At 40.3% G+C, this 20,473-nt stretch overlaps 1 protein-coding gene across 1 annotated transcript in view; it reads left to right on the top strand.

Moving 5' to 3' along the window:
- Positions 1-1,224: 1,224 nt before the first annotated feature.
- Positions 1,225-20,473, top strand: part of EXT2 (exostosin glycosyltransferase 2) — an 80,954-nt gene continuing 61,705 nt past the window's right edge. The window contains exons 1-6 of the mRNA XM_026849613.1: positions 1,225-1,783; positions 1,957-2,046; positions 6,900-7,016; positions 11,644-11,839; positions 15,190-15,329; positions 16,171-16,264. Of these exons, the coding sequence (XP_026705414.1) occupies positions 1,248-1,783; positions 1,957-2,046; positions 6,900-7,016; positions 11,644-11,839; positions 15,190-15,329; positions 16,171-16,264 (1,173 nt within the window). The 5' untranslated portion in view covers positions 1,225-1,247. The remainder of the gene's footprint in view (positions 1,784-1,956; positions 2,047-6,899; positions 7,017-11,643; positions 11,840-15,189; positions 15,330-16,170; positions 16,265-20,473) is intronic.

Genomic DNA, 20,473 nt, shown 5'->3' with positions numbered 1-20,473 from the left:
GCATAAAGTGATGAGAGCAACCTTTCATGAGCATCTGAGATTATTTTTGTGGTGCTGTAAGTGCAGTCACTTCATGTGCTAGCCATCTCATCCTGGTTTTTGTTAAGAACTGTCAAATAAACATGACCCAATTTGTTATAAAGGCCATTTAATGCCTTATTGATACTTCTTTCATTTGTATTGTCTGCTGTACAGTTGACTGTCAGGCTTGCTTTCTTGCTCACAAGATCATTCATCCAAAAGGAAAACACGTAATTATATTAACCACATTCTTCTTCAGGAAAAACTTGCTTACTACATTTAAAAAGCTCCCACTATGGAGAGTTCAGGTTGAATTTATTTATTGCAGAAGCTTTAGTTGAAAACCGAAGCAGGTTTTTGCATTCAACAAGTAGCTGATTCTTCAGTCTGCAGTTAATATAAACTACCTCTTGCTGGAACCACAATTCTCTGTGTAAAAGCTTGTAAGAAGCATCAAAGATGACAACAGTTATGTGACGCTGTGATACTTTATATTACATTATGTTTTTCACTACGGGTGTAATTCAAACTACATTGAACTATTATTCAAATGCTTTTCTTAGTGTCGCTGCAGTGGCAGCTCCTAGAACAGTTTTTTGCCCCTAAAGGCACATTGAAAAAGATGACAAATTAATTCCTTTTTCTTGCCAGAAGTAGTTTAATATTCTTCTAGTTGGATGTGGTGGGGCTTCTGTAAAACTCAGTTTGAAAGCACCTTTACATTAGAAGTGCTGTCATGATACTAAGTTCTGTGTGATGCCCTATTGTCAGCCCTTTGTGGGGTATCCAGGTTCTTTTCACTTGTAGATGAGCATTTTATATTTTTCTTGGTATTCACTATGAGTACACTTACACACAGATAGAGTGACACCTACTAGGATTCGCTACATCTGTAGTTTCTGAGGTTTCTTCCTCCTGTCGCTGCCCAAGTCATGTCCTTTTCTGACTTATGGTTGTTAACTGGCCAACATAATTCCGTTAACGACCAGGCCCAGCAGATCAGCCTTGTGTTGTCCTTGCCAAGTGGCAGTCCCAGTTGGCATCTTATGTTCTGGTGTGACATGTGAGCATCTGAAAAAAATTTACTGTAATTTGCTGAGGCAAAGAACCTGTCTCAGAAGGGTTAACTGGGTGTTTCTTTGCGTTGTGATAACTATGTAACTCTTCCAGAGTTCATCCTAAAACCTCTCTCTGTTTTGTAGAGACAAGAGATAATTGATTCCATTATGTGTGCGTCAGCCAAATACAACACCCGGGGTCCAGCCCTCATCCCAAGGATGAAAACCAAGCATCGCATCTACTACATCACTCTCTTTTCCATCGTTCTGCTTGGCTTAATTGCCACTGGAATGTTCCAGTTCTGGCCTCACTCCATTGAGTCATCCAGTGACTGGACCGTTGAAAAACGCAGTGTCCATGACGTGCCCGTGGTCAAGCTCCCTGCTGATAGCCCCATTCCTGAGCGGGGAGACCTCAGCTGCAGGATGCACACCTGCTTCGACGTCTATCGCTGTGGCTTCAATCCCAAAAACAAAATCAAGGTATATATCTACTCACTGAAAAAGTATGTGGATGAATATGGGACATCGGTGAGCAACACCATTTCCAGGGAATACAATGAGCTGCTAACCGCCATCTCCGACAGTGAATTCTACACTGACGATGTCAACCGGGCCTGCCTTTTTGTACCGTCCATAGATGTCCTCAATCAGAACGCTCTCCGTATCAAGGAGACGGCTCAGGCTTTGGCACAGTTGTCCAGGTACTTACTGAAACTTAAATGTGTGAATTTAAAGAATGCAAAGTGGAAAAAACTAAGGTTAAGGCAGGAGGGGAGGATGCAGTGAGTCAGTGCCAGAGCCAGGCTTTGACAACTTGTCATCCATCTGTAGGGAATACCTTTCTAATTTTTGTCTGTTTCTTCTTTTGCTGTAGGTGGGATCGAGGCACGAATCACTTGCTCTTCAATATGCTGCCTGGAGGGCCACCAGATTATAACACTGCCCTAGATGTTCCTAGAGATAGGTATGAGTTTTGCTGTGTTCGAATGCACAGATCTGGGTTTAAATGCCATCGAAGAAGCAGCAAGCTCAGGAGTGCAGCTGATAGCAATGGGCGTGCTCCTTAACCTTTACACAGCTGGAATATGACTTCCTCTCTTCTGAAAACCAGGAAGGAGTCTCTGTCTGGTAGACGACGTTTGCTCCTGAAATCTGACAGTTTAGCCCCAGCCTTAATTTTATACAGGGTGTGGCTGACAGCGTTTCCTCTTAACTGTTGGGCTTGCTGTAAGGGTGAGGAATCGTAAGGTTAGACCTGTACCTTGTGTGTTTCTGCACTGAACCTTACAGATGTCCCATTTGATGCAAATTAGAAGTTCAAAGATGATCGTAGCTGCAACTTTCTGATAGAAGTCAGGTGCTTCATGGGCATTTTAAAGCAGCTACTCAACAAAACTATGGTGATTTTCAATAGTTTCTGTTGTCTTAACTATTCCACTTGTATTAGTAATTGGACAAATGCTCTTAGTTATTCTCTGGCAAGTGTGTTTTGAAAATATTTGCCAGAAACTTAAAGGCATGAATCCTGAGCTCCATTTTCACTTAGAGAATATTTTACTTTTGGAAGAGCAAAGGAGTTTGTAAGGCAAAGAAAATTTAGCTTAGATTATGTTACTGAATGTGTTTCTTCTATAGATTAGCCTGTATGTGCTTAGTTCCGCTGACTTAGGCCCCGTTTAACCAGTCCCTCTCTTGAAGGTTAACTTTCTTCTGCCAAATGTCAACAAAATCTTGCCTGAGATACGGGATCATTGCTAAGATGTTTGTGCATGGAATATATATTGATTTCTTTGCGCCAAATATGATTTAAAACATCCTTCAGTGCCAGAACAAAACATCTTTTCTGGACATGTTTGAAGACTAAGTTTACTCGGTGTAATTACATTACTGACTGTGAAGCAAATCTTTAGTTTTTTACTTCCCTGTATGAAATGTTATGTGCATGTGGGTTAGCCTGAAGAGGGCAGTCAAGCATCATTCTTACATAACCAAACCTGTTAATCTGTTAGTAAATACTTGTATTTGTTAAGTTTTTTACTTCTTAAAGGGAATTTTCATTTGACAATGCTCTGCTTAATGAAATGGACTGCTCTGGGACTGTGTGTTTGTGGATGCTTGTGTCTGTTGAAGAAGTAGATTTGTTAATTGAATGCAGTAGGTTTCTTACACTGCACAACTTTTTTTTTTACTTTTTTTGTGTCAAATGTCCATTTATATTTGTCCTTAGGTGTCTTGGCTTAGTATGCATGCAGAAAATGTATTATTTGGGTAGGTGTTTGTTCTGTTTGTCATACCTAGAAAGCTAACTTTTGGAATTTAAAAACAAATTAGATCATTTTTTGGCATACAGGTGCTGTTGTAGCTTGCCAAACTGGCTCGCCCTGCAGCTGTATGATTACTAGCTGTAATGTATAAGAGAGGCAATAACAATGCTTGGGATGGAGAAAAGGTAGAAACTCCTTTTTGTAGGCAGCCAACAGTTAGACTATATTCATTGTATGCAAGATCTGTACTACAGGTCACAGGTGTGAAGACAAGGGATCTGTGAAAGTCTATAGTGTGAACTTAGTCCTGGAAGGGCCTGGGTGGTGCAGTGTGAGGTTACAGTATGATTTTGGAGACCTCTGGAGATTTTAGTTCCTGTCTAACAGAACAAGGGTGTGTTTTCTTAATTTGAGAATGTCCACGTGTGTTACAGAATGGGTAGTTAACAAAACGTGAAGGACAGTTGTTTGTAGCATCACAGGGTGAGAGGCTGCAGGCCAAAATAAAGGTACGTTGGCAGAGTTCAGGTGATTTGGAATGACTGCTCTGAACTGTATCAGTACAACTCCAGAAAGACTGGATTTGTGGAATTTTGTGTATCGCTTGTGAAATAAGGGGTAATATTTGTGAAGTTTGCATCAGAAGTATGGCCTACCTTCTCTATTTGGCAATATCAGATATCATACATAGTTGAATGGCGGTGGATCATGAGGTTTAATAGAATTGTGTTCTGTTGATTTGCTGGAGAGTATTAATCCAGGTAAAATAAGACCTCATACACAAAGAGGAATTCAGTTATATGATATTTTTACATCTGGAAGAGTCTTTGGCTAAGTTACCTCACTAAGGGGTTATTTGTTTATTAAATCATTAAATCCAATTTCCAAAGACAGTGTAAAAGTGCTTTATTCCATAATTTCATAGATGGAAGTCTGCCTTGTGGGCATGGAGGCTATGTTGCTGGTATTAGCTGCCATAACATGTAATCTCCTGCCATAAGACTTAAAAAATAAGCTCTTTATTATTTGTTAATAACTGATATTGAATTTGGTACAATAATGAGAATGAAAGGATTTGTTTTGCAAAGCTACTCTGTAGCTGTAGAATTGAACATATGAACTAAGATACTTTTTCATTCTGCTTCAGTTAATGAGTTTGGTTTCAGTGACTTGTGAAGTTTGGCAGAAAGCTGATGATGATGGCAGCTGGGCAGAAAGAGTACAGACCAGTTGGGGGACTTCCTGGAGAGCAAGAAGGATCAGTGTCTGAGAAGTGGTGAAAAGTTGCTCAGGAACAGGCTCATTCCTCACCGATAAGTGCAATTTAAAGATTGTCTTGAGTACATTAAGAGTTAATATCTCTACTCCCTTACTGCACCATACGATGAAATTCTGAGTGGAGTTATTTAACTGGTGTTGGTTCCCTGTGGGTTTATTTAGGTAAAAGTCTGTGTGACGCACACCTGCTTTCTCAAGGCTGATGAGGTGCTGTCATGTTTTCACCGGATCCAATTAAAACAATCTGGTTGTAGTTTCCCAATTAGGAGGAGTTTAAAAAGAGGAGGGGGATATGAAGTGCAAGAGCAGCAACACCCAAGCCAATTTTTTCTCCCTGCTTGTAACTGAATTAACATGACTAAGACACAGAACATGCAGCTTCAAGAGTGAGACCTAGTCATAACAGCATTGTACGTGTCATCAAAGCGGGGGGTGGAGGGGGGCACTGGAAAGGAATCCAACGTAATCACTTGATTTGGAAAATAAATTCTCACTCAGCACATACTTGATTTATCATCCTGTTCTCGAGTTGATTTCTGCTCCTACCATAGTTTGTGTTGCGAGTGAAGAGTAATAAAGGGCAAGTTGTTTCGATTTTGGAATTGTCATCAAGCTGAAATGCATCTGTAATCTAGAGCCTGGGATCTTCAGAGAGCTTCTTAAATGACACTTAGGACTGCTTGCTGCACTGCTTGGGTGAAGTCACATTTATGGCAAAGTGTGATGGTAGTGTTTGAATGCTGAACAACTGTGCTGCAGGTCAAAGCAGGAAGTGCAGTGTCCCGTGGGACATCTGATGGGGGTTAGACCAGGCAGAGCTTACACTGGTGTTTATCCGGGGTGTCATGTTCTGGTGGGAAAAAATGATAGGTGTTGGGTGATAATTAGGTGTAACGATGATCTGTTGTATAACAGCTGTAGAAAAACTGCTTCTCCAAGCACTGCACTAAGGATTTCATTCAGTGATATCTGAAAATATAATATCAGCTGGTGGATGGTGAGAGCCTCTTCCAGTCTTGCCTTGATTTTTTGTTCTGATGTGTCTGTTCTGATTACTGATGAGACATGTGTCTGCTCCAGTCTGACCTGTGACAGTATGCAAGCCTGTATAATAAGACTTTTGGCTGGAATCATCTCTGCCACAGTGGGCACAGCTCTTCAAGATCCTTTTTCTAGTGCCTAGTGTAGTGGTGTATTTGTGTTCTGCTTCTTTCCACACAGAAAGAGAGAAACTGGGATTGGAGAAATACTTTTCTCCAAACTACTTTGTATGGTCCTTAAGCAGACTCAGTATCCCTGGGGCAGGTTAAAGAGTAGTATGCCCTGCTGCTTGCTGAGATGGGACTGAAAGTTTGAGCAGCTGTTATAGAAGTCTTACTAAAGCTGAATCTCTTTTGGAAAGAGGATGGTGTGTTCATGGTGTCACCTGGTCACTGGAGATGAAATGGGAACTGAAAAGCTGATGTCCTCTAGCTTCTTAAAGCTTTTCTGAGTGGCAAAAGGTTGTCCCATCTAGGAAAAGCCACAGACAATCAGTCACCCTGTTAGGAGGTTGAATTACATCTTAATTTATCAATATTTAATGATTCCCATGCTTTCTAGCACAGCCTCTGCTGATGGAAGTTCATTTCAGAACATACAGAGTTGTTGTTGTCGTCATGTTTTCTGTTTATAGCATTTCTGGTGTATTATAAAAATGAAATGTTTCACTAGTTTATATACGATCACTTTGAAAATACAGCTACAAAGAACTCTATGTTTCCAGCCATGAGAAGTCCAGAGTCACTGTAAACTGCCAAAATACTACATTATTGTACCTGGACTTGTATCTGAAATACAGCTTGTCTCTAATGCTTCAAGAGCTGTGCTGTACCCTATTTCAGTGCAGGCATTGAGGACTATGTTAACTAGTATAAATAATCAAGAATGTATTTCTTTAAACTTGAGTTAGGACTTGTAAGTTTACAAAAAGGCAAAATTATCTCAATGACTGCAATAGATTAAATTTACCTAGATTAATGCAAAAATGGTCCATTCCTCAGTGATCATATGTAGTCGTAAGCATTCTGTTGATGACTAGATTCAATCTGGCATTAAGACCAGTCACAAAAACTAAAGTGAACCAAGAAACTGCATGAAAAATGCCACTGACAAAAGCTGAGGGAAAAACTTACCTCAGAGCATGTTTTCTTGGTAATGACAATGAGTAAATCGCGCTCCAAGTTCTCACGGTATACATACTCTGTTTAAAGTCTCTTTCCTGTATTTTTTTCAGAGCTCTGCTGGCTGGTGGAGGCTTCTCCACGTGGACTTACCGGCAAGGCTACGATGTCAGTATTCCTGTTTACAGCCCGTTGTCGGGGGAAGTGGATCTACCAGAAAGAGGACCTGGGTAAAGCAATTCCCATGGATTGGGCAAAGTATATTCAATATCATGCTTAATATTGATGCTGATAAAATACCAATATAGCTGCTAACTTGTTGGTGGGCTTGAGCAATTTCCTAAGAGTTGCTTTTAATAGCACTTGCTATTAAAATATGTGATGGCTTCATTGCTGATGGCCTTGACTCATCTACCAATGTGTGGCTTAGCTAGGAACTGAGGATTTTTTGGTACTGATTCTGTTTTTCCCACTGCAGAAGCTGAACTGTGAAATATGACAGTGTGACAGTGTTTCTAGTAGAATTAGATTCACTATTTCCAGTGAGCTGATTTCAGATATAAATAGAAGTAGTTGTTTGGTTTCTTTAAACTGTAAGTAAAGCAAGGCAGTAATTTAAAGCAATCTAGATTCCCTAATAAATGATTGCTTCAGTTTATTTTAGGATACTTGAAAGCAAAGTAATGGCAAAAGATCCCTACTGCAGTGATAAAAGAAGCATGCTATACCTCCATTGTGACTTCAAAGAGATAGAAGGGATCATGGGGATCAACACAAGTGCCTCAGGTACAATCAGCCCATGCAAACTGAATGAGTAACAGGAGAATAGGAGCAAGGATGTGATCTTTACCTCTGTATGTCTTACGAATACATTCTTCGTAAATCAGTTTAGGTGTTTTTGTGGTTCTGAAGTCCTTTCAAAATGACATGGAGAGTTTGGAACAGGAGAAGCCTGTAAATACAGCTCTGAAGGGAAGAAATTGTTGCAGAATGAAGCTTAAGGAGGTTGTTTTGATTAGCTTATGAAAAAGAAGAATGAAAGCTGATTTGATTATGGGAATATTTACATCCAGAGCTTAGAATACTGAGTTTTATTTTTTTCTTTTTAAAGTAATGGAGTAAGACACAAACACCCCCGCCCCCTGGACATTGTAGTTGGAAGTAAAGCAAGACAAGTGGGAAATACAGCACTAATTCTAACAGCAAATGTAATTAGCCATTAAAATGAGCTGCCCTGGGAAGTGTTGGTTTCTCTCATCCATTCATGTCTTCAGAACGAGAGTAGGTGTAAGTCTGGAAGACATGTTTTAATTGATTATGGCTGACTGCTCTTTTAATATTTCACAGAAACATCTCGGTTGCAAAAGACTTTGAAGCTTCTCTAGTCCAACCATTAACCTCACACTGACCATTCCCAACTCCAGCAGATCCCTCAGCGCTGGGTCAACCCGACTCTTCAACCCCTCCAGGGATGGGGACTCCTCCCTCTGCCCTGGGCAGCCCATTCCAACACCCAACAACCCCTTCTGCAAAGAAATACTTCCCTAATATCCAGTTTAACCCTGCCCTGGTGCAGTTTGGGGCCATTTCCTCTTGTCCTGGAGCTTGTTCCTTGGCTCAAGAGACTCATCCCCCCTCTCTGCACCCTCCTTTCAGGGAGCTGTAGAGGGCAATGAGGTCTCCCCTCAGCCTCCTCTTCTCCAGACTTAACACTCCCAGTTCCCTCAGCCGCTCCCCATCAGACCTGTGCTCCAGACCCTGCACCAGCTCCGTTGCCCTTCTCTGGACATGCTCGAGTCATTCAATGTCCTTTTTGTCGTGAGGGGCCCAAAACTGAACACAGGAATCGAGGTGTGGCCTCACCAGTGCCAAGTACAGGGGTAAGATCCCTTCCCTGTCCCTGCTGGCCATGCTATTGCTGACACAAGCCAGCATGCCCTTGGCCTTCTTGGCCACCTGGGCTCACTGCTGGCTCCTGTTCAGCTGGCTGTCAATCACACCCCCAGGTCCCTCTCTGACTGGCAGCTCTCCAGCCACTCCTCCCCAAGCCTGTAGCGCTGCTGGGGGTTGTTGTGGCCCAAGGGCAGCCCCCGGCATTTGGCCTTAGTGAAATTCCTCCAGTTGGGCTCAGCCCATGGCTCCAGCCTGTCCAGGTCTCTGCAGAGCCTCCCTACCCTCGAGCAGATCAATACTCCTGCCCAACTTGGTGTCATCTGCAAATTTACTGAGGGTGCACTTGATCCTCTTGTCTAGATCATCAATAAAGATGTTAAACAGGAGTGGCCCCAAAACCGAGCCCTGGGGGACACCACTCGTGACCGGCCGCCAGCTGGATTTAACTCCGTTCACCACAACTCTCTGGGCCCGGCCATCCAGACAGTTTTTTACCCAGCGAAGTGTCTGCCCATCCAAGCTGCGAGCAGCCAGTTTCAACAGGAAAATGCTGTGGGAAATGGTATCAAAGGCTTTACTAAAGTCAGGGTAGACAAAATCCACAGCCTCTTAATTACAATAATTTCATAAGCCTCTTAATTACAGAGCTGAAAGTGTTTCACTGTAGCTAGGTCTTACCTCTGTTATGTTTTAGAAGTTGGTCAGACTGAGGCAGTGGGAGTAACATCACATGTCCACTGATTGTGAAGATCAGGTTTAGAAATGCAGAAACTTTAGGTCCTTTTTTCTGAGAGCATCCTGTAGAAAATATGAATTATTAAAGTTGAAAACTGTGATTGAAAAGGTGCTGCCGCTATCAGACACAAAAAGTTATTGTACTTTGGCTCCAACTGTCTTCTCTAGTAAGGGCAGTGTTCTAGACTGCTCCAAGTCAAATGCCACAGTCAGTTACAGGACAAACTTGTGCATCAGTGGTTTGCTTTGCTCACACCCTTTATGTTCCTGCTTGTGATGCTGCTGGACCAGGCCAGTGTCGGGGCATCTGGTTGCATCCCAATTGATTCTTCATAGATCCCAAGTATTACAGTCCAGCACAGAGTGAATTTTGTATTTCTGTCTGGAAAGCATGAATGTTGTGATAAGCTTCAGCATGTATAGAACCAATTGTAAAGAGAGATGGTGTCATATTGTTCATGTCCATGTAGTCAGCTAAATGCTATGTCTGGTTTCAGGTCGGATGAGAGAAACTGTTGTGTGGGAGCTGATGCAATAATGTGTTGGAGCTTCCATGTTCTCAAAGTTACCAAACTTTTGTTTCAGTTTTGGGTTTTTTTTGGTGAGGAGCAGACTGTAGCCTCTGGAGTACCATCTAGTGGCCAGCCAGCATTACTAATTGAGACACATTCGCATCTCTGATTGCTTTATGCAGGAGGAGTGTGACAAGGGAACAATGTTCAGCAATCAGGCTTGCGTGGGATGGATTACTACATTCCACTGCACTAGTGTGTTATTTCCCGGGAGCTGGGATGTCATTTCTTTTGTAGCAAGAATTGATAGCTTGATTGTGAGTGTCATAGGATGACAATTTCCAGGCAAAATCTGGTTTTAAACATATACACAAACAAACCTGCATAATTTTTAGCTGGTTATAGACATTTATTATCACTCATCTGCAGCAGTGTTTCCTTTTTTTTAAGGCAAATACCTTTTTATTCCTCCCACAGAGCTGAACTGAGGGGTTTTGATTTACTCTCCTTTTTAGTTGGATTGTTTAAAACATTTTAAATCCATCTCTGTTAGAAATACATATTATATATAGCTGATGGTAGCAAGTTGGTAGCAGTTAGAGGCTTGGAAAAAAGAATGTTTTAAAAAAAATTCTATGCAAGTCTCATCTGTTAATTGGGGCAACTAAAGTGACCAGCATGAAAATGAGTAGAAGATGTGAGAAGAGCAGCAGGAGAGGTCTGACTTTATAAAGTGTGTGTTTGTATGTGTTTTCAGAGCTGTAAATTAAAGATAGCATCACGTGGAGTGGAACTGGAATCCTAAGTGCAGGCCTTGTGTTTCCTGTGGTCTTTTGGCAGCGTGAGGGCAGGCACTCACTGTGTCCCATTCAGTGGGGAGCGGTGGAGCAGTCTGACTTCACTGACCCGTTTAAAAAGGAAACCAGAGTAGATGCAAATGAGTATAACAATTGTATGACATGCTATTTCCCAACATTAAGATAACTCTTTTAAGCAGTGAGCATCTAATTTGAGAGTGTATTCCTGTGTGGTTTACCTCCAGTGTTAATTAGTGTCTTGAAACACTTCAGTATTACAGCACATTTTAAATGCTTCTGGTTTTGGAGCATGGTAGAAGTTGAGAATGGATGGGATAATGGTCCTTCAACTTTGTCCTGAAAATGTTGCCTTTCTGTTGCCCAGAAGGGTCAGAAACTAATCACAGCTAATGAGATGAACTTGTCCTGTTGCTGCTGTCACCATATCAAGACTAAATAAGCACAGGGTAGCCTAGTCCTCAGTTCAGCATCTTTTTTCAATTAAAGGTGATGAGAAAATATATGGGAGGAGGATGCAGCAGCATTCAGTGTCCTATCTACTTTGTTATTGTAGACACCAAACAAAAGAACAATCCTGGCATCAGTAGCAAACTGTTTTAATATGTAGCTATGTAATGTTTATTTCAGTTTATAATAGAGGTTATAATGCAAGCGCCTATTCTAATGTAACAGCACTCTTTCCAAGTGCAAATTTATTCAAAGCTGTAAGTAATGCTGAGCCACGTACTATCCAAGGTTTAATTGTATTGCATCATTACCCTTTCCAGCCTCGTCTGAAAATACGGTCTTGACTGTCAAGAGGACTTGTGTCCTCTTTTGGTTAATCTTGCTGTGCTTTTCCAGGATAGAAGGAAATGTGTTCTAGAGTGCTGTCAGGTAACCTTGCTGTGTTTTTTCAGTCCTCGCAGGTATTTCATTCTGTCATCTCAGATGGCTCTGCACCCAGAATATCGGTCTGAGTTGGAAGCTCTTCAAGCAGAGAATGGGGAATCAGTGTTGATCCTAGACAAATGCACAAATCTGTCAGATGGGGTACCTGCTGCTCGCAAACGCTGTCACAAGAATCAAGTCTTTGATTATCCTCAAGTGCTTCAGGTATGACTGTCTCTTCTGCAAACTTCTCTTCCCCTAAGTGACTGTCTTAGCTGTGGAGCTGTTCCTGGTTAGCACTGGTAGGGTACTTCCTTGTGTTTAATTAACTTGCTGGCTATGTTTTGAAACTGCATAATTTGTCACGTTAGCTTGAATATTATATCCTAAATTTATTCTTACTTCTGAGAGGGCCAAGAACAATGTACTCAAACTGATAGACAGGCTATGCTGTGATTTGAAGACACTGCTTATGTATAGCAACTTCATGAGATTGGTCATGGTGGTCTTGTAGTAACACATGACAACATCATGTAAACTTAAAAAATTATACAAAGATACTGCCAAAACTAGCAGCAGTGGGAGGCGAAACTTCTGGAGGCCAGACAAAATTGCTTACTTTAAAATTGGGGAAGAACATTGGAATCTACACCCTTCCGAATAACTGGCAAAATGACCTTCAGCAGGCATGAATTTGGAAGTGATTTCTCATATGTGACAGTCCAGGCCTTGCTAGATGAAGCTTGGAACAGAGGATAGCTTTGTCAATTGGAGGGAAGATTAAAATGAACTTTAAAGAACTCATGTGTGGATTTATCTGGGAGCAAAAGAGACTGCTGCATTTAAGGAGAGTTGGTCAGATTATGGTTTTTATATGCAGCTTAGTAGTTAAACCCTACAGAATTCTCTGTATGGATATGACGGACTGAGCTGGAAGACTTGTCAGCATGCAGCTATGAAAACATCTAGGTGAAATGTGTTTCATGGCCTTGGCCCAACTTCCAGAGGCCTTTTGATGTGTCAGTGAAGATAAAACTAGATAGCGTTCTCAGACCCCTGTGTCTCTTGGCAGTTCACTAACAGAGAGGTGCTTTGGCATGCAGTGTGGTGAAGTGAGTTATGCCATAGGCCACTGTGCTCTGTCTGTGGCCACCAGCACATAATCTGTCTTTGAACTTCAGCAAATGATGATAAAATAACAAACAAGCTGAGGAAAGGCAAAGTTACCACCCCTCCTGTTATGTTTTGTAGGAAATATGTTTAAAATTCCTTGTGGAGGAGGGGGAGTGGGAGGAAAGGGTCACCCTGAGTCCTAAACTTTCAGCCAAAAGGGGAAAAAATAAAGTTTGTTTTATTTCTTGAAATACAAAGTGGATTGCTCAAGGATAGCAAGTCAGGGTATCTATATCTTGCTATATATGATTTTATAACTCAGAAGAGAGCTGGCACATGCAGAGATTGTTAAAATACTTTCCTTCGCAGAGCCCTGCATCTCTCTTTGGAATGTCTGGCTGATAACAGTGGTGATGCGAAGAGATGTATTTATAGTAACCTTTGTCTAGACAGGAAAAATGGTTATCTGGGAAGATGAGCATGTGTGTCCACATGTCCACATCTGGGCTGCTTTTTTTTCCCCTCTCCCAGACCTTACTAGAGTCTTTTCCACCTGCTGATGTGTGATGCAGTGAGTCAGTGTGTTCATTCTCCCTGCTTCTTCCATTCCCCAAACCCTTCTTTTCCATCTTTTCCTGTCTGAGAGTGGGGGAAGGGGGACTGTGATCACAGTTCATCCTTTCCAGTGCTGCCTTTACAGACTTCCTACTAGACAGGCTCTTGGGCTTCTGGGTTGCTAATGCTTCCTGTTTGCAGTCTTCTCTTGGAGGAGATGTCCAGGCCTTTTAGTACTCTATGGATATAAACAACATCTTACAATTGCATTAGGAAACAAGAGAGAGCAAAACTCCCTTGTATTTCCTAGTTCGATTTTGATGTTTTGCTGCCCTGCTGAGTGTCCTGGCTCCTTTTCCTCAGGCCACAGAACACAAGCAGGACAGATATTTTCTTATCTGTAGGAGTCCCTGTATCAACTTTATAATTTTTCTTTCTTAGACTTAGGGATAATACTGACTTGGGCTTTTTCTTTGTTGTGCTGCTGAACTCTACGAGCATTTATTTTGTGATCTTGACTCTGTAGCAAGATCTGTCAGTGGCAGTGAGAAGTAAAGTCCCTGTTTACAGCGTGAGTGCAGCATAGTCAAGAAGTCTTCTCTGCCACAGTTTAAACTCATGGCTTTTTGTCTTGTGTGTTGTGGATGTAAGGGGATTATATTCTTCCTTTTTGCAACAACTTTTTATATCTTTGAAGCTCCCTTTAGCCACCTTCCTCCTGCCCTCACCCCTTCAGAGTAAGTAGTGTTGAGGTAGTCAGTATTTCCTTGTAGATCATACTTTCAAGGTAAGTAATCTTCCTTTTTTTTTTTTTTTTTTTTACCCCGGGAATTGCACTGCACAAGACTGAACACACTGCTTGTCTGAGGTCTTTCATTACTGAGAAGAGTGAGTAATTCCTTCAGGTCTCATAGATTGTACTTCTTTCTGCATTCTAGTACAACCTGTGAGTGGAATGGCTTGTTTTTTCAAGAGCACAACATTGCTGACATGTGAATACTCTTTCTTTCCTGCCCTTTTGTAGGAAATGGCTGTGTTTTGCACTTTGCAGAAAAGGACAGTTACTTTATGCTTTATATTTGCGCAGTTGGTTATTTTTGTTCAAGTGTTGAGCCCTATATTGGTATTATTTAGTCAAATTAGCCATATAATGTCAAACTCTAATCCCATTATCGATTATGCTTGCTAATCCTACAACATCATAGGTATTGTCAGATCTAATAAGTATGATCTTAATTTTTCTATTTGGTTAACTAAGAGACACATTGAATACTGTTCCACCTGGAAAAGGTTGTTTAGTCCATCACTGTTTTATCTGAGAGCCACCACTGACTGCTTTATACTGCTATATAAAGCCTACGAGGGCTTTATCTAACCCATGATTTCTTAATTTGCCTATGAAAATGCTATCAAAGATGATATCAAATGCCTTTTAAAGTTGAAATAGGAGATCTGTTACTTCTCTGCTATCCACAGAGCTGGATTGCCCTATAATGGAAGAAAAGTAGCTTGACTTCATACAGTTTGTACTCAGTAAGTTCATGTTAATTGTTGCTCATCTTGTTATGCCTGAGTTTCAAAATGTTTATTTTTCCCCTTGAATTTTCTCAATTAGAATTCTGAAGTTTGGCCATTAAAATAAAACATAGAATAGTCCCATTAGCTGATTTCTTATCTGTCCACTCGTGTTATTTTTGAGCTTCTGAAAGATAAAGTTGTGTAATTATTTTGAATTAGCTAATAATTCAGAATACATTGGTTGCACAGAGCAAGCCTGTTTTCCTTTTGTCTTGTGTTTTAAAAGGGGGAGAGCAGGAAAGCATGATGTATACATAACCACACATATACAAATCTAACATTTCCTTTTTTTCCCCCTCATCTGTGTGTTGGATACCATTTGTTGACAGGAGTCTACATTCTGTGTCATTCTACGTGGAGCCCGCCTGGGACAGGCTGTGCTAAGTGACGTTCTTCAAGCTGGCTGTGTCCCAGTCATAATTGCTGACTCCTACATTTTACCTTTCTCAGAGGTTCTGGACTGGAAGAGGTTTGTATATATCCTCACTGTTATACATCTAACCACTGCATAAGAGACTTCATTCAGTGATTTGAATAGAATCTGAGTCAAGTGTACTGGCATTTACAGGGAATAGAATAGAGAGTAAGATACATGCAGTCCCTGGATATATTATGTGTCAAAAATACAAGAGAAAAACAAATGAGGCAGAGATGACAGTGCATTTGGTTGTCCTGTAGCCAATGATATTTTTTCTAAAGCAGACTTTCTTTATTATCATGTGCTTGAATTCAATCTGGTCTGCATTCAGGCTCTTTTAGGAAAAATATATGCTAAAAACTGCATCACTGAAATGCTAAATTCTTTATGTTGTATCATGATTCCTAAGATCACATGAGACTGAAAGGTATAATTATTTTGTAGCTGAGTACACTGTGTTAAGAGCTTAGATTATTTTCCATGCATGTACTATGCCCAGTGATCTTAGGATAACACATAGAAAAGCAGTGTGTACGCTATTACTGTTTGATCACTCCAAAAAATCTCAGCTGACAGCAAGACCGTGGCAATCCAGAGATGAGAATTTTCAGGATTTCTGGGTCTCTGTCCCTTCCATATTTATTATTGTCTGTACACATCAGTCCACAGACTTTTGTGGCATTATCTGTGAGCAGACTGGCTGGTGCTGTGAAAGAACTGCTACAGAATCATTAATTACACTGAGAGAAGACTGTTTTCTTTCTGCTAATATCTTCTGAATGTGTTTTATTAGAATAGGACAAGATTCTGGGTTGGAAAAGCTGTTGACATCTTTTAAAGTAGAATGTCTTTCTTCTCAAATATAATTTGTTTTCTGTTTTTTGCTAATAAGGGCCTCTGTTGTCATCCCTGAAGAAAAGATGCCTGAAATGTACAGTATTCTGCAAAGTGTCCCCCAGCGACAGATTGAAGAGATGCAAAGACAGGTAAAATAATGTACTGTGTTTAAATTATTTTCTTTTATGGTTGGAGTATAGGTTCATATACCTGCCTTTCTGTGAAATCTGTTGGAAGGCAGAAGCATCCATTGTACTCTGATGTTAATATTCTGATTATCTATCCCTCTTTCTTTGTGCTAAACATGCTCATTCACCATTACCTTCCAGTTTTACGTCTCTGTCCATCAGTGGTGCAGCTGAATGTGTTGAACAGCAGCTGTTGATCAGTACATTACCTATCAGGTCAGGAAGTTAAGAATATTGCATATGATTGTGACTGCAGAAGAACACTTCAGTAGGCAGACTTCAGTTACTCTGAGAGGGTTTTCTCCAACTTGCTATGTTAATGTGCGTGCTGTCGTGAAATACATTATAGGCTCTTTAACATCCACAGTGAGCAAAGCCTCCCCATCCTGAGTTGCAGATCTGAAATTGAGGTTCTGACTATCTGCTTTTTCATGTACAGATCATGTGGTATTTGCCCTTGAATGGAGACTGCCAGTTTCTGCCAATGTAGTCAAACTCCACTTCCACTGGTTTTACTTTTTCTTGTCCCCTGTTTTCTTAACATACCCTGGAATAGAAGCTCTCCCTGAATGCAGGTGTACCGCCTCCTCTCATGTTTCTGATAAAATCAGAGTGTGTATTTGTTTCTTGTTTCTAGTTCAAGACTGTCTTATCTCAAGAGAAGCTTTGATCTGTTGATAAATTTTAATTGCTCAAACTGAGGGAAGCATTAAGTGCAAAATGTTTTAAATGTTTTAAGTGATAATTGTTCTGAGAGGGAAATTTTCCTTGCTTGGACTGGAAGAGCTGAGATCATGAACTGTGCAAACTTGTGAATGAAATCTGTGTCAGCTGGGTATGTAGTCAAAAGGAAATGTCTTCTACTTCACTGCAGTTGATGCTGATTTCCTGTTTTTTATTGGCTTTGCTGTTATGGGCACTATCATCAGTTGCTTTAATTCCAGAGCTCTCCCATAAAGTGCCAGCTAAACAGATGAGGCGTGTTAGCCATGTGAGTATTTTTGGGGGTGTGAAGAGTTTTGTTGTCAGAATAGGGAGTAGGATTCAACCATGTTGTTGTTCTTGTGGTTGGAATATATAGATTACATTTAATGTCTGACGAAAAAGATGTTAACATGTATGGTAAACTTGTATCTAGGATCTTTCATCCTTGTCACCTTATTGTACCTGAGCATATATTGTTGTACGGTAGGGAGATAGTGTTTATCATTGCTTTTCCTGATGAGGTACTGAGGTATAGAAAAAGTAAGAGATAGGTACGTAGTGAAAAAGTACACTTTCTGATCTTGGGTAACTTTTAAAGATGCATGGGGTTTCTGTAGTCGGATTTCTACAAGAATTGTGAAGGCATATTTCTGAAATTCCTTTACACGGCCTTAGTGACAGTCATCTTTTGTGTGGTCCTTGTAGAAAGTGACCCAAGGAATGGTTTTTCGGAGTGTAGCCTGCAACTCTCTAGTTATTTCTACCTAGCCAGTGCTAAAAGCTGCACAGTGCATATTGATCCTGCATATGTGTGGAGAAAGGAGACTCAAATTTAGCAGTAAATCTCTTTTCATGCCTGAATTCTGTTGCCAGTTTCACCTCACTCTTGAACAGTCTGCAACTATGGCATCAGCCATCAGGGGTCTCCTTCCTCTTAGTCCTTTCGCACAAATGAACCGTTTTGGCCGTGCCCACTGACAGCACCAAGTTGCCACCAGCAATGGCAAGTGAAAAAGTAGCTTTGCTGTTACAGCTCCTAAAAACACGATGTTGCTTTCTTTTCTTTTTTTCTCTGACATTAACGTAGAGATGTTAACACTAGGGAGTTCTGCCTGAGAAAGCTTTAAAACTGACGTTAATAGTCTGTTACACTGATTTTCTTCATGTCAATTTTACTAATATAACTAAAAAATAATTTCAGGATAGTGTTGCTCCTTCTACAGAGAATGCACTTGACAAAAAAAACCCCAAAAAACCTGAACAAAACGACACACAAACCCAAATAAAACCCCCACAGACATTCACAATGAAACAAAACAGCAAAAAGCACCTTAATTCAGATGATCTGTAAGTTGTCTGTATTATCTATAACTTTGTAGAATTAAGTTAAAATGGAAGATATTTTATCACCCAGAATGCAATTCTAGTCTGTCTGGAATTATTTTTTTTGTATTAGAGATGTTTTGCAGTAGTCACTGTCATTAGGTCCAAAGCATCACAGACCATATTGCAGACTGTGATTTTAATGATTGCAGGTTGGAAGTATGTTTTTCCAAAGCTTCCTCTCACATCTTCATGTTTTTGTTGAGGTTATAGTTGTGTGTTTTGGTAGAAGGAGTATTAAGATGAAATTACAAGGTCTGTCTTTCTCTTGTCTTTGTGAATTTGTTTCTGTTTGCATATTGAGAATATTTAAACATGTTATCCATGCAGTTCATGTCCCATCAGCCTTACTTATAGGGTAAAGTCCTGGTAAGCATCTGTGAAATTCCCTTGTTGATACTTAGTTCTACTGTGCAGCTATGGATATGGTGAAAAAGTACTTAGTGAGTGGTTATTGTGTGGAATACCAGTAACCTGATTGCTGTTCCTCATTGATAAATATGCAGTAATGATCCACTTGTGCTACAGATTTTTGTTTCCTTCTCCTCGTGACTCTCACAGTAGGGAGCAGTTGCACACTTGTTATCTTTCGATTTAAATGGTTTGAGAAAGTGTTGTAAGACTTTATGGCTAGCCAAAAATGACTTCTCAGTTTTTTTCATCATCTTCCATTCAGCGACATCATGCAGGAATTAATGAATAAAGATTCATAAAATAAAGCTAAAGTGATTATAGGAGAAGGGAGATTTTGAAGTTGGAACAAACCTTTTGAAGAGGCTGGTGCTAAGGGTAGTTCAGAAGCAAAGTGAATTTGTCATAAGTGCTCTATTTTTTTTCTCAGGCAAGGAACTACTAAAATGAACTCAGCTAATACCCATTTATAGAATGAATCTGCAAATGAACTGGAGTGATTTATACGTGGCTTCAGATGTGATCTATAGCAGTTGTTTGTTCTGCTTAGCCATGGAAGGGCAACAAAAGCTTCAAAATACTCTGATTTTTGCAAGTAACCCGTATTTATCAATAATATTTAAAGCACTTCCTTTTCCTGCTTCAAGTGATAATAATAATAATGCTTAATATGCAATATTTTGATGCTTCTTTTTTGTCAAGTGGAAGATGACTGACTGAAACTGATCTTGTGGTATGTTTGGTTTTTTCCAGTCTTTTCTAGCTTGCACTGAGCATTGCTCTTAACTAGATGGAGAAACAAAAAATTAACTCAGCAGTCAGAATCCAATATAACTGTTACACGGGTATTCTTTTATTGGCAGCGCTGGAGTCGCCCTGGGGAATCTTCACCATAAGGGCTCACAAGAATTAGTAAGGGAAGCAGTTCACATACAAATCATACTTATGCATTAGTTGTCCTAGAAAGGGGTGTCTTATGATAATGAGTTCGTGGAATTCATGGGTATAATCTGAGCATGCGTAGTGAAAATAAGGTGAGGGTCTTTGGTGGTCGGGGGAGGAAGTAAGTAGTCGTCTTCACAGTGTTTGTTAGTTGACCCACTTTCCAGAGTGTGTGCTGTGAAGTAAAGTCCAGGTGTCTGTCTCCTAAGTCAGCAAAATCAGTTTTTCTATAACAGGGTCTCCGTGTCTCTTTGTTAGAGTCCCCCTTATCTTGTTCTAGGAGTTGCCCAAGTGTCCACTGAAGCCCTTGAGTCTGCTATCTGTGATTTTTGTAGGGAGCCTAATGGGTGTTTCAATCTTACCTAAACAGACAAAGAGACCTAAGGAAACAGTTGAGGAGTCAGGAGTCCTTGCGAAACAAATGAAGCAAAACACAAGCAAAGTTTTCATACATCACAGTTTAGTCTTAATTGTTAGAAATTAATTTATTTGAGCCCTTTCATTCCCTTTCAATGGAAACAAAGATAGTTAGATCAGAATGATCATGTTATTTCTTGGAATTTGATATAACAGCTACAGAAAGATTGGTCTATAACTGGTGTTAAAATGAGGAAAAAGTGATCTTTGCAAAGAGCTTTTTTAAAATTGGTATGAAAATACTTTTACATCTCAGTTTCCTTTGCAGTTAGTATGTGTTTAGGTTTTATGTCAAAAACTGGTTTTGTGGCA

The sequence above is a fragment of the Athene cunicularia genome (genome assembly GCF_003259725.1).
Source record: "Athene cunicularia isolate RWA chromosome 5 unlocalized genomic scaffold, athCun1 chr5_part1, whole genome shotgun sequence".
Lineage (NCBI taxonomy): Eukaryota > Metazoa > Chordata > Aves > Strigiformes > Strigidae > Athene > Athene cunicularia.
The sequence above is the reverse complement of the archived record's forward strand: the minus strand, read 5'-3'. Positions and strand labels throughout refer to the sequence as shown.